The sequence below is a fragment of the Microtus pennsylvanicus genome, chromosome 12, assembly GCF_037038515.1.
Source record: "Microtus pennsylvanicus isolate mMicPen1 chromosome 12, mMicPen1.hap1, whole genome shotgun sequence".
NCBI lineage: Eukaryota > Metazoa > Chordata > Mammalia > Rodentia > Cricetidae > Microtus > Microtus pennsylvanicus.
The window spans coordinates 12,287,664-12,301,974 of NC_134590.1; the positions used below are offsets into that span (position 1 = coordinate 12,287,664).

At 44.3% G+C, this 14,311-nt stretch overlaps 1 protein-coding gene across 1 annotated transcript; it reads right to left on the bottom strand.

Moving 5' to 3' along the window:
- Window positions 1-3,812: 3,812 nt before the first annotated feature.
- Ccng2 (cyclin G2) lies at window positions 3,813-12,731 on the bottom strand. Its single transcript, XM_075943045.1, has 8 exons — window positions 12,591-12,731; window positions 11,597-11,734; window positions 10,929-11,066; window positions 9,327-9,577; window positions 9,070-9,148; window positions 8,873-8,971; window positions 6,915-7,120; window positions 3,813-5,162 (listed from the first exon to the last, which is right to left on the bottom strand). Exons 2-8 carry the CDS (start codon window positions 11,732-11,734, stop codon window positions 5,039-5,041), a joined length of 1,035 nt encoding a protein of 344 aa, XP_075799160.1. The 5' UTR covers window positions 12,591-12,731; the 3' UTR covers window positions 3,813-5,038.
- Window positions 12,732-14,311: the final 1,580 nt, after the last annotated feature.

The window sequence follows — 14,311 nt, forward strand, 5'->3', positions numbered from 1 at the left end:
CAGATGTTGTACCTAGTGTTGGGCATTCGACAAGAAGATGTCAACAGTTTTGAGGAAAGCAGGCAAGGGGGCAGAAAACTGTTGAGAGAAGAAAAATGTTAAGTTTTATAAAAACAACACACGGCACTGATAAGGAACAGAAAGTCAGGAAGTTCTGGAGGAACTTCTTGAAAGGAAACATCATCGAAGGCTGTTCAGACGGCAGGATTTGTTGTAGGTTGTTCCATTTTACCTCTAGATTCGCTAAGGACGGGAATCAGAGCAAGCACTTCGTTTGGTCTTGGCACACAAGGAACGGTCCCACATCCATCCAGTGAGTGAATGAAGAAGGGGAACAAAGACAGGGACTTTTCAAGAGATGGAGTGGGAGTTTCCAGGGGGTGGTGACAAGGTGTTTCAGGCAGGTGTGCGTGTGTGAAGCTACGGAAGGATGTCAAAGCATGACGAAGGGAAGGCACCAAAGTGCTGTAGGCCAAAGAGCTCACCTCTATGACCGCCAGGAGTGAGGCTGAGAAGCGAGCAGCACCGAGCAGCACCGCAGAGGTGGTGGGCAAGGTGGGGGGCGCTAAGTCACATAAGGAGCTTGAACTGGATGCTTAGAAACTGAGATTTCTAAGGTTTCATCAAGGGAAGGAGTTAACCAGCATGTGTGTTTCACAGTTCATTCTGTATTATGTAAAACACTGTAACATAAAGCCATTTCAAGAATGAAAAAAAAATACATTCATATAATCATCACTTGGCCATGAATATTTTGTCTCAGTTATTTATTTCTGTGTAACAAACAAACCATCCCAAAGTCTAGCAGCTTAAAATGATGGTTTATTTCTCCTGAGTCTGTGGGTGGACTGGGACCAATTGTGAGGCTTCCTCAGATCTTCAGGTGAGGATGCAGGCTCAGCTGGGAGCACAGAAGGACCTCAAGATGATCTCATTCTCCAAACCCTCTTTCCACAAGGTCTCATCTTTCCGGCTCAGGGCAAGCTCCGTTGTGGCAAAGCAGAGGACTAGAGCACAACAGACCTAGCTACCAGTTTCCTTAAAGTCAACACTTAAATTTCCTCCACTGCACTTTCAAGTAGGCAGGGAAGCCAACCACAAGAGTAGCCATTCACAGACATTCACTGACAGAACATCATGTATGCTGGGGAGGCTAGACTCCCTGGCTGCCGCTCTGGCTGACTCTCCTCATGTGTGCTGGGGAGGCTAGACTCCCTGGCTGCCGTGGCAGACTCTCGACCAGTCAGAACTGACCAAGCACAGACAGTCAGTTGTCGGATATTCCTGGTACTGCCTACCAAGGATAAAGGGCTTGGCTAGCATGTACAAGATCTTGGATTCAATCTCGGCATTTAAAAATAAAATTTTTTTAAAAAAAGGACAAAGTGAATGTCTTAATCTATATAAAAACTGAAGTGGACTGCCTGTATCAATTAATAACTTTTGTGTTGGCAGGAGGCAGGGGAATGATGGGATGCAGGGGAAACACCATGCTACTATAATCTAGTGTTTAAATGATAAGTTGAAGGAAAAAAGGCCCTAGACTAAGAAAGTGGTTTAAGTTGCCATGAGAAGTGTGCATGCAACATCTCTGCAATTAACTTGATGTTAACTCTGGAGGGTTTATTGAAACACAGTATTCACGTACTATCACATCCTGGAACGGGAGGTGGAAGTAGGTTCAGATGGGTGGAGACCTCACCAAGCACAACAGAAAAGCGCACCCAACTTACCCCATAAACCACAGCATCAACACCAAAACACTCAAATCTTTTGTCAGCTCAAAGGGGTAGATCAACAATGAGGTCAAAATGGTAACCTCTCCAACACTGACAATGTGCTGATGCTTGAGTCTCAATCTTACTCAGCACTGTCTTGAGAAAGGTACCTGATTGAATGACACCAAGCTTGTGAGTCCCCAAGTAGACGTAGACACACACACACACACACACACACACACACACACACACAGAGAGAGAGAGAGAGAGAGAGAGAGAGAGAGAGAGAGAGAGAGAGAGAGAGAGAGAGAGCGAGCTAGCTCCATTCCACCTTCCACATAGCTGCCAGTTTGCCAGCTTTAACATGTTTTTGCTTCAGGAAATGACAAAGGAAAGAAAGGCCAGCAACAGGTTAAGAACATGAGACCTATATATCATGACATAGGTTTCCCCTTTAATGACAGCGACCCTTTGAACAATTTTTCAAGACAGTCTTACTTGCATGTCTTAAGAGGTTGGTAGCAAGTATGGACCAAAACCAACCAAAACTGGAATAAAAGATACTGAGGACAGCATAGTACAAGCTGATAGAAGAGGTAGAGGAATCATTTGAACCAAACCAGTAGCAGAAAAAGAGGAGAGCCAGTATGGAGATAACAGTATAAATGACATCCTCCAAATATGGCTGGTGACTCTTCCAGAACACAAGCAGGAGACAAAGATATCAACCAAGTTTCTGCCTTGAATGGGTAAATTCTGATTCAATAAGATAGGCATACAAGAACAGGTTTAGGAATCATCAGAAACTTCCAGGTAGAATGGCCAGGGTGAATAATAACTCGAGAGCTCAATGAAGAGGTCTAGGCTAAATATATCAAAAACTAGAAGAGATGGAACCATGGGCAGATTCACCCAGTGACAAGACCTAGTAAGAAAAGGGAGGCAATTGGAGAGACTGAAGAGGTTCACAAGATCGGGAAGGCCACAAACGACCTTTACATCACAACCATCAAAATCAGAACCAGAACATAGTGTGGTTTGCCAAAGCTATCCAGTAAGGGTCACCCAAGAGCAGATTCTTCCCTGGGAAGGTAGGAAGCTGTGGTGGTTTGAGTAAGAATGGCCCCCATAGGCTCATAGATTAGCTTGGTCACCAGAGAGTGGCCTATTGTTTGTTGGAGGAAGTGTGTCACTGGGGTTGAGTTTTGAGCTTTCAGATGCTAAAGTCAGGCCCAGTGTCACTCTCTTTCTGCTGCTTGCCAATCCAGATGTTGAACTCTTGGCTTCTTCTCCAGCACTATGTCTGCCTGCTCGCCACCATGAATACCGGACTAAGCCTTTGAACCTGTAAGCCAGCCCCAGATAAATGTTTCCTTTCTAAGAGTTGTTGTGGTGATGGTGTCTCTTCACAGCAACAGAAATTATAAGACAGAAGTCATGCCCCTTACCTCCAGGGCAGAGACAGCACATAAAAAATTATATTCAGTTTGTATGGTTTGCTAACCAACTAGAAAACAAGTCTACTAGAATGGGAAAGCTATACAAAAAAAAAAAAGTCATTTTTAAAATTTGAGAGACCAGGTGTGGAGATGCATGCCTTTAATTTCAGCACTTGGAAGGCGGAAGCAGGCAGATCTCTGTGAGTTCAAGGCCAACCCAGTCCACATAATGAGTTCCAGGACAGCCAAGGCTAAATAGAGAGACCCTATCACCCATAAACAAACAAACAAACAAACAAACAAATAAATAAATAAAAAGTTGAGAGATACAAAAAGCAAGATGCTAAGAATTATTGACCCAGCAATGTTCCAGATTTGTATGGTGTACACAGTACTGCCTTTCACAGTGAAGAAACAAACATTTAGATCAGTGTGCCGTCGCTGATGAATCCACCACCCCAGAGGTAGGCCAACTTTCAAGTGACAGATTTCCTTTTGGTATTTCCAAAACTCAGGGCCAAATTGATGAGGAACCACACCTGAAGGGCTTTTCGGCAGCTAAAAAGCCGATATGGAAACCTCCAGCTTCACTTCAAGCCTTTTTGATGAAATCACCAAGTGTTTTTACCAAAAATCAATTAAAAACTACTGTAAGGAGAATCCATTAATATTTTTATTTTGAATTACAATATACTCTGACTTCAAAAAACCTACTTTGGAAAACACCTCAGTGGGTGTTGACTTACTAATAAAAAGTAAGTCATCAATGTCTGGGAATATAGAATACACAATAAATTATATTTACATGCACTGACCAGATTACCACACACACAGGGTAAAAAAATACAGTATTTTATGTACATTTTTAAAGATTTACATTTTCACATAGGTTTATAAAGTTAAAAATTCTCTGTACAAAATCTTCTGTGTACAGAGTGCACACTTCCTCATCCTTATGGCTATATCACCACACAGAATTGCTTTGAACTAATACTACAAACACTGGAGTTCTTTCACTTCATAGTCAAACCTTGGCACCCATATACATTATGAAATGTGAAATACAAAACAATTAGAAAGTAATCATGCAGAGTTTTCAATACAAGAAAGTGAGATGAACTAAATCAGCGCTTATCAACTCCATTTCCTGTTCTGTTCATATCTGTTCCATTTCCTGTTCTGTTTTCATACAGATGCATGCAAAACTAGCAGATTATGGACCTTTTAGATAACAAAATAATACTACAGTCTGACAATACTTAGGTATTAAGAATGCAACTAACAACCCTAACCTGATGAAAATTTCTGCTTTAGAAGAAATTTCAAGACATTTAGAAATTAAAATTCACAGACATGTCAATGTAACTCGCAATGTATAGGATCTGCATCAGACAGTACACTATTGGTGTTTGACACTCAGAGTCTTGTATAGTCTGTTCTGAGAACAGGGGAGAAGGAAATCGAGACAAACCATGAAGGCTTGTTCACTGCCCTGCTAAGGAAGCACTTGCACACTCCCGCGATCTGTTAAATAGACACCTGAAGAAGGCTCTACAGATTACGATGAGTTACAATACTCATCTTTAAAAATCTTGAAAAGTAACAAAGGTATCAGCACCTTCCTTCCTCCCCACAGATAAAGTCAACAAGAAAATAAAGTGCCAACGTATAAAGTACTGTTAAGAGGCACTAACCCATTTGATGGCTTAGGATTAAATATGAAAACAGGCCAGACTTGACCTGACTAATAAATAGAAGGTAGGTATTTCGGTCTGTGTAATTCCTGCCTAGATGGGGGCTGCACTCTAGAACCACCTACTCCCCATTTATTGCTTTGAAACAGGTGCACACCTTTAAGTTCTGACACAGACCATGTGACTCCTAAGACGGAAAGCACAGTGTCTGAGCCACTTTGAAGTCAAAAAAGAAGGTGCACTCTTGATCCCCGGGAGGGGAACTGCTGAGACTCTCCTCTCCACAGCTCATGTCTTCACAAGAGTCCTCACTGAAAGGAAAGAGACAAAAGAGGGTGTCATTGCTCAATACACAGGTATGTCTGCAGGCAAGATAAAAAGCCTGGTGCAGTCTACACACCATGTTCAAAAGCTAACCACTATTTACGCAGAAATAGTGAATTGAGAAAGTCAAGTCTATTCTCTAGAACACTTTTTTTTCATTAACAATAGTTTTCATTTATTTGTTTATAGGCAGAGTCTATCTACATAGCTCTGACTGTCCTGGAACTCTAGACCAGGCTGGCCTTGAACTCACAGAGATCCTCCTGCCCTTGTCTCTTGAGTGCTGGGGTTAAAGGCCTGCACCACCATATTCAGGTAACAGGTTTTGTTTGGGTTTGATTTGGGTTTTTTGATTTTTCTAGACAGGGTTTCTCTGCATGTAGCCCTGACTGTCCTGGAATGCACTGTAGACCAGGCTGGCCTGGATCTCATAGTGATCCGCCTGCCTCTGCCTCCCAAGTGCTGGAATTAAAGGCCTCGCCACCACCACCTGGCAAAAATAGTTTTCTTTTTTCTTTTTTTTTTTTTTTGATTTTTCGAGACAGGGTTTCTCTGTAGCTTTGGTGCCCGTCCCGGAACTAGCTCTTGTAGACCAGGCTGGCCTCGAACTCCCAGAGATCCGCCTGCCTCTGCCTCCCGAGTGCTGGGATTAAAGGAGTGTGCCACCACCGTCGGGCCAAAAATAAATTTTCTTAAGAGAGCTACCTCATTACTATTTGCCATCTACTCTGCCTGTACCATTAAGCGTTAGCAGAAGTAATTACAGAATTCTAAGTGTCATCAGTCCAGCGGTGAAACTGTGGTCTGTTTAAAGGTCTTCCCTCTATTGGGTACTCCACCACTGGTTCTCTCAAATGCCAAAGTAAGAACATTCACCATGAAACTGGAGTTTCTGGTCCTTACCTGACAGCAGAAAGTATCAAATTTAGTAAAGTTCAAATTACAAACAAAAGTAAGAGGTGGCATTTGGCAAGACTTGAGCGTATCAGTGGTGAAGGGTCCCGGACTCCCCCCTCCTCCCACAGCACCACTGACACCAACAGGGAGAAGCCTGGGGATTGCTTCTGTGGCTTGTGTTTTAATAATGGAGCTGTGTCTTAAAGAGTAAGGAGAGGACAAAAAGCGTTTTTTTGAGGTGGGGGTTTACAAGCTGTTTAAGAAACCACTGGTTAATTTCCTGGCTTGGAAAAACCCCGACATGTGAAGAGGGATTTTATCTCTTACAACTCTCCACAGGGGATTCTGTTTACTCTTTTTCAGACAGTGTATCATGTTAACAGTAGTCTTCAACTCCATCCACAGTCAAGAATGACCTCAAATGTCTGGCCTTCCCATCTCCAACTCCCAGTGCTGGGACAATAGGCAATGCCACCACGCCTGGTTTACATAGTGTAAGGGATCAAAATCAATGCTTCCTGCATGAGGCAAAAACCTTCCAAATGAGCTACGTCTCCACTCCCAGGTCTTTCTTCTTTTAATTTTTTAAATTACATTTACTTATTTTAGGGAGGGGAAAGGGAAGGAGAAAGAGTGGTGTGTGTGTGTGTGTGTTGTGTACCACAGCATGTGTGGAGGTGAGAAAAATAACTTGTAGTAGTTGGTTCTCCTTCCACTCTGGGACTCAAACCCAGCTTGTCAGCAAGTGACCTTGCCTGCTGAGACATCTTATTGGCCCTGATAGTTATTTTCTATGCACAAAAGCTATCATTCTATTTAGTCTGTGGGAGAGGCCGGCTCACCTTTCACTTCCGTCAAAACAGCCCGCCTCTGGGATGGTTGGCAGCTCGGGAACGCTGTAGTAACTGTTGTGCAGGTTTTGCGCTGTGCGCCTTGAAACAATCCAAACCAGCTTCTTCAGGTCAGGTTTGCAGCACGCAGGAGAAGAATACTCTGCTAGGCATTTAGAAACCAATTCCCTCCAATAAAAGAATTCTGCGTCGCCAATCTAGGCATAAAGATGAGTGAAGCTGTTATAATAATGGTCCACAGACTTTGCTGCCCCTTGAAATCACAGGTGCTAGGCATTCTGATTTAGTTGATGAGAATATGACCCCTCGGTACTAAGAAAAATTTTGCCTGTTCTAAGAAAACACTGGCCTAAAACCAAGCCTTTAAAAAAAAAAAAAGCACCAAGTACATTGTTTAGTAATGTCAAAGAAATTTAACATCTTTGTTACAAAAATTTCCTTTCTGTAACAAATATTTCTTGAACAAATTAGTTTGGATTCCTTATCATACACATCTATACTATGGCATCAGACACAAACTAAAGTCAGCACTATCCAAGAGGAAATTCCCAGAAAGGGTAGCTTCTCCCCACCTGGAGAATGCCCACTTGGCTGATTTCAAACATGAGGATGCTTTCATGGATCACCATCATGCTGGAGTTCAGAGAGAAAGAGCTGTAGCGGACAAAACTAACATCTCCCAACAAGGAGTTCACACTGCCTGTACGTCTACCACAAGCAGAAGGGCTTTGTTCCCTGTTTGATGGCTCACCTAGCTCAAGAAGCCCACTCACTATGTAGCCTAAACTGACTTCCAGCTCACGATCCCCCTGCCTCAGACTTTGAGGTGCTGGGACCTTGAAATATGACATTACATCTGACTTAAAAGTGAATTGTTTCAAATCATTTTGGCCTCTATTTCCACTGAGTCTGGCTACATCCTTAGCTCTTTGCAATGTGGCAAGCACCAGTCCCTAGTGAAAGTACTCTACAGTACCTCCTTAGTCATCTCCTTCGATTTTCATCAACTCAGAACACTTGGTCATCTTTTTTTTTTTAAAAAAAAAAAAAAAGTTTTGCTGGTGTGTGTGTGTGTGTGTGTGTGTGTGTACACAACTCTGTGGAGGAAGTTCTCACTGTAAATTCTGGGTATTGAACTCAAATGCTCAAACTTTAGTACATTAGATCCAAGGAATCATCCATGATTCCTTGACTTATCTAAATACTTGGCTTCTAAAGAACTGCCTTTGAGTTAGATGTACTTATCCTTGCTTGTGACTGCCGCCCAGCCAGTCCACCTTAAAATGATGTCCCCAACTTGCCTAGCCTAAGCCTTTCCTATCCAAACCTTCATTCTTGCAGACAACAGATTTTCCATCAGGCTCCGAGTCACAGCACCTCTCCTGGACGGCCCATTTCTTTGCTAATAACCCCAAAGTACTTCTTACATTCACTATTATCTAATACTTAGTCACAGTAACAACAAACATTATTTCATGTTAAAATCTGCGTTTCTTTAACCAGACTATTAGTTAAAGTAAGAAAAAGCATTGTGCTTTTGTTTTGCTTTTTATCACGACTGCAAAAACTTACAGGGGTGGCCCACTTACGGGGCTTTAAAAAAATTGCTAATAATTTTGGTAGCGCTACTGAGGTGACTCAGTCCTACACATACAGATCTGAGGCACACCAATTATCACCTTAGTGTATTCAGTGTACTTCATAGTACACAGCTGAGGATGTGCACAGCTATCCTGCCACAAGGCACGAGTCCCCAAAGGAGCACCTGCATTCAGAAAGAAGCTGGGCTAAGTCAGAGTTTCTTCTGGCTTACTAATGTCTGGGTCAAAGTGGTACTTTGAGAATGAGAACAGATGACACACAAGAAAAATGAACACATGCTGAGAATTTCACAAGGTATTATATAAATTATATATGACACTAGGAAAACCAGGCCTAAAGATACTTACCTTCAAATGTTTTTTAACAAGCAGGAGAATTTCCAGCAATTCAACAGATTTTATTGTTTCTATTTCCAAATTGAGAAGGCACAGAGCTAATACAGATGGCTATAAAAAAATAAAATAAAATAAATAAAAATGGACACACATATTAGGGAAAAACTCGAAATAGAAACTGAAATGTACATAAGAAAAATGAGCCTCACTTTTGCTTTTGAAAAGACAAGCCGGCAGTTGCAAGCTTTCAGTTGAGCTTCTAGTTTATCGAGGCTCAGTATTTCCTTCCTGTACAAAGCAGAGAAAGAGTTATTAAACCTTCAGAAAAGTTACTTGAGTTTGAAGGACTCAAATCCAAGCTGCAAGTTCAGAGGGAGTCAAAACATCGATTTCTGGGCACTCTAATTTCCTACTGAAAGCTGAAGCGATGCTCGAGGCACAGGAGCAGTCCACGAGTCCCACTCACCTTTCTGAAGTGTGACAGAATAGGATTGCATGGTACAAGTGCAAAAAGTTTAAGGCAGTAGTAGCTTCCAACTCATAGTGCAATTTCTCGGAGATGATTCTCTCCATCCGTTCAAGGTCAGAAGCTGTGCATTTACACTGACTGATCCGGATCACATCGTGAGTGGGCGGGACATTGCATTCCTCTTCCACTATTCTAGCTGCCAGCAAAAAGCAACAGACTCCAATGCAAGACAAGTGCTTCGGTTTCACCTAAAACACAGAACAAAGGGATTCCCGACAATCACCACTTCGATGTAGCCACACAGACACCTGAGCAAACATCAGGCTGCCTCTCTTACATGCACTTGCCTTTCTTTACCTGCAATTATTTTTACATTTTAGACCATTGTCACCTCTCTTTAAAAAGAAAAAACTGGCTATATGAGCAATTATTAAATTTAAATGCATGTAAAAATAATCCCAAAACTGGCTCAAAAACTTGCTTTCTAGCACCGAGCTGTGCTTTGTATTTCAGACTTAATAGAACAGAATAGCACATCTTCCCTCAAATAATCCTTTGAACACACGAACATCCATCCACATACCACACAGCATTCTATTGCTTTGGATGAAGACAGACAATTCTGCACCTGCTCTTTTTATACAAAGCTCAACCATTACATAATGCAATCTTGCCCAGGATTGCACCCCATTGACTGACTATGCCGTGTGGGGGACATATGTAGAGCTGCCATGGACAGATGCAGCTGACAGCAATCCTATGGGCCAGAGTTTCCACAGTTTTTAACAGTTGCTCCTGACTGTCAATAGAGACCGTGGCTCCCTACTTTGAAAGGCCTTACAAGGGAAGGCAGAGGTCAAATTGGACATACTGTTACATTCCGTTTGTCATGCTTCAATGTTAAAAAACATGTAGGCTCCAAGAAAAACATGATGAAAAATGAAAATATTAAAACCTCTCCCCAAAAGCCAGGATTTTACTTTTTTTTTCTTTTTATAAAAAGTCTAGCGTCTCTTATGTCAGTTTGGGAAGTTTTATAAGCCTGTTAACAAATATCATTGTGGTATTTTTTTAACAAGGCGAATTTTAATCAGTTCTCACCTTCTACCTCCCCTAGCCCCTGTAAACTAGGTACAGAAAACATGACGGACTTCCTTTCATAATGTCTTTCAAGAGAACACATTTAAGACTACAACAAAGCCTTACTTAAGATCTAGAAATACAATTTTGCAGTCTCTCCGGCATGAACCATCCCAATTCTGATTAAGTTTATGGACAGATACTTTATTATATCTATCTGACAAATATTACTGAGCCCTGTGCATTAGACACTGTGTTGGGCACTGAATATTGAAAAATGTAAATTTGTGGGATGTGGTAGAACACACCTTTAGTCCCAGCCCTTGGGAGGGGAAGGAGGAAGAAAAGCAGGGGAGGAGGCAGGCAGGTCTCTGAGATAGAGGTCAGGGCATGGCCTACAGAGCTAGTTTCAGAACAGCCAGAGCTACACAAGAGAAACAAACCATGTCTCACAAAAACAAAATTGAAAGTAAAGATAGCAAAGAAAAAAATGTAGAGTTTATAAAAACGATTAAATACCTTCATAAGAGCCAAGAATCTATCCAAAATATTGACAGCCAGAACAAACGTTTCAGTGCAAGATCCAAAAAAGTTAGTTAAACTTCTTAAATCTTCGACTTTGGCATTTCTCAATCTTGAACATAAAGTATTATCATTCTGAAATTAAAAAACCAAGAATCAAAGTTTATTTTCTCAGATTGAATACACAGGTCCAGAAACTATACCTCCCCCTGTTGTTTTCAACATTTTATGAGTAGTTCCCTAAAGCTATCTCTGTACTTTCAGATATAAGACATAAATCACCGCTTTTAAAAATTACCCAATACAGAAGAGCTTTAGCAATTCAATGTAAGGTGACATGTTTGTTGCCCCATTCCAGACAGTTCCAGCAGAACTCAATTCCCTTGGAATAGAGAGAATTCTTTGATGGCTTTTGTTTTCTATAATAACTAAAGATCCTATCGTAAGTATTCCTTAGGAAGCCCCCGCCATTTGAAGAAACGCCTGCCTCTACACTGCACTGGGTATAACTTCCACTTAGACCAAAAGCATAACCTTGTGCAGTTTAAGGCTATTCTTGGTACAGGAAGGCCATTTTTGGATTTAACTTTGTAGAGTTCACTATTGACATAACCGGAGAAAACAAGAAGTTGCCTTCTCCAAGTCCCACCAATTCTCAAACTTACCTCTGGGGTGGACTCCAGCAAGCTCAACCCTTTTTCTCGAGGTTGAAATCTTTGTTCTTGTTCCAGATAGAAGTTCAACAATCCGAGAAGCTGAACCCCTTCGCCACCTGCCAAGTGCTCGGCCCCCAAATCCTTCATCTGCAGCAAACACACCGTGGCCGGTTAAGAATGCAATGCGCGTAGGAAGGGAGTGAGCGAGCAGAGAAGAAAGAGTTGGCCACGAGCCCTCCAGCTAGGGACGCCCCAGCTCACGCAAGCCAGACCCGGGAGAGGGGATCGGTCACGTCCCTCAAGCCCCAGGAGAATCCTCCCCTAAAGCCAAGGAGGCGTGGCATGGGACAAGGATCTCGGTCACCTCCGCTGGCCAGGGCTGGGTCAGATTAGCCCTCCGGCCGGCAGTGTTGAGAAATAGGAAAACTGTCCAAGGGGCGTAATGTGCCCCAACTGTCCGCATCACCTGAACAGTACAAGAGCGACTTCTGCCTAGAGGAATGCAAGGGACCCGAGAACTGAAGCCACAGAAGCGGGTTCTGGGGCGGAGCGTTGCACAATAGGCGAGAAGGGAGGGGGAGTCTCGAGACTGAACAAAGAACTGGAAGGAGGCGGCTCCGGAGCCCCGCCCCACCCCGTGAGCCCCGCCCCAGGGACACCCCCTCGCGGAGCCCACCTCCAAGCTGTCCCCCTCGGTTTCTGCAACTAAGACAAACCCACCGTTGAAGACACGGCGGCCCGCCTAGCTGTGGTGGCGGACAGGAGTCCAGTCGGCCTGCGCCGAGCACTGAGCACAATACCTCGCTTCAGCAACGGTGCCGAGCCCCGGGGCTGTCAACCCCCGTGAGGCCACCCATCCCTCAAAACATCCCCGTAGCCCTTGTCAGTCCCTGAGCTGCAGCTGGAGACCCCGAAGCGGGACCCTGAAGCTCTAGGGGGACTCCACCGCTGCGATTCTGATCCGTAACCACGAAATCCAGAGCCGCCCGGGAGGCCCACTCACCGTGCCGGCCCCGGCGTCGCGAACCGGCGCGGCGGGGGCGTCCGGACCCGTCTCCGAGGTCGGGGACCAGCCGCTTCAGCGGTGCCCCAGGATCCGCATCCGACCTTCCCGGCCGCCGCCCGGCCTCACAGCCCCGGCCGCATCCTGCTCCTCAGCGGGGCGCACCGCCCGCCCCGCACCGCCGCGTCCTCCCGGCTCCGCCGCAGCCTCCCGAGCTCAGCAAACCCCTTGTTTTTGTTTTCTGTATGAGACGCCCCCAAGGGGCGGGGCGCGTGACTCCGCGCGGAGGGATCCTCTCGCTTCCTCAATGGAGCTGGAAAAGAGTCCCTGCTCCCAGCCTCCGTGCCCGGCCTCTCTTAGCTGCCTCTGTTCCTCTTAGCCTTGCCGAGCCAGGTTCTGCGGTGGAGAGTGGAACCTGGATTTCAGCCTCACGCCGAGATGGATTCTGAAGGGGACCAAGATGAGAGAGCCGGTTGGAGGGCGGAAGGAGACGGTTTATTGACGCATCACACCTTTTAAAGGTCCCCGATTTGTTTTGTTTTCGCTGTTTTGAAAAGTCCGCCCAAAGTTGCCGGCTCTCTGATTGGATACGGGTGGGGTACGCCGGACGCTGGGGCCTTGATTTAATCTCGATCCTGGATTGGCTGGCTGATGAACGATCGCGTCCTCTGATTGGCTCTCGCCATATCCTGAATCTCTTATCTTCCTCGGGGGGCCTTAGCAACTCCGGGGTCTGGATTGCGCATGCTTGGGTGGGTGGCATCTGTGGCCCTCGGTTACGTGCCGGGGTCCACAGCTGCCTTAGGGCATCTAGCTCGATCTAGGCAGGAGACGGACGGCTCCGGTCACACCCGCGAACATCCAGGGTCACGTAACTCTGTAACTGTGTCTCCACGAGTGCAGAAGAGCGTTCCAGGCGTCTTATTTGTACCCCAGGTGTATTTTGCAATAACACGCGCGTTCACGTATAACATGTCGAGATGCTTACTGAAATAGTCATCAGAAAGTGTTGTGATGGTTTGGCATTTGCCTAAAAGATTTCCGATTCAGGGAAAAATAAAAAGCTAGATTCAACTAGTTGGGCACAAGGCTGAATTGTTGAAGCTGGGCTGTGGGTGGTAGAAGTTGCGTTGCAGAATTGCTAGTGCATTGCGTACTCTGAAAATTTTTCCATAATAAGAAGTTCAAAGAGGGACTTTTCAATAAAAACTGCACAGTGATGTGGGCATATAAATATCTAATGATTATTATAGCGTGCTTCCACAGGTTGTGGCTGTGCTGTTTGTTTTTTTAATGAAAGCTCCCATAGCCACTTGGTCCTTGGTCGCCCATAAATTATCGTTTATTGTCTATTATAATTAGCGTTGCTATTAAGGTGACACCTCTCCCGAGGCAGAGCGAAAAACCAAACCAACTAGATGCCTTAGGCGGGACAAACTTTCACATGGCTAGAACATTCACAGATGTTACATATATATTTATATCTATTATATATGACATATGTATTTTAACTTTCTGCTTCCTCAGATCCCCATCTCCTACCAAACATGAAAGTCGGTCACTGAGCACCTTCAAGAGTTCTAAATGACCAGCCCCACGGAAATGAGTTTCTGCTCGTGTGTGTGTGTTTTCTGTGCACTTTGGAGCTTGTAAACTGTGAGAAGGCACACAGTACAGCTTTAACAGCCCTGCCGCTCTCTCCAGAGCAGCTGAAGCGTTCA

Coding starts and splice junctions, on each gene's coding strand:
- Ccng2 (XM_075943045.1), bottom strand. CDS start 11,734: ATGAAGGATTTGGGGGCCGAGCACTTGGCAGGTGGCGAAGGGGTTCAG. Junction 9,578..10,928: donor GATTCTTGGCTCTTATGAAG/GTATTTAATCGT, acceptor TCTGTGTTTTAG/GTGAAACCGAAGCACTTGTC. Junction 5,163..6,914: donor TGTTTTGACGGAAGTGAAAG/GTGAGCCGGCCT, acceptor CTTTCCTTTCAG/TGAGGACTCTTGTGAAGACA.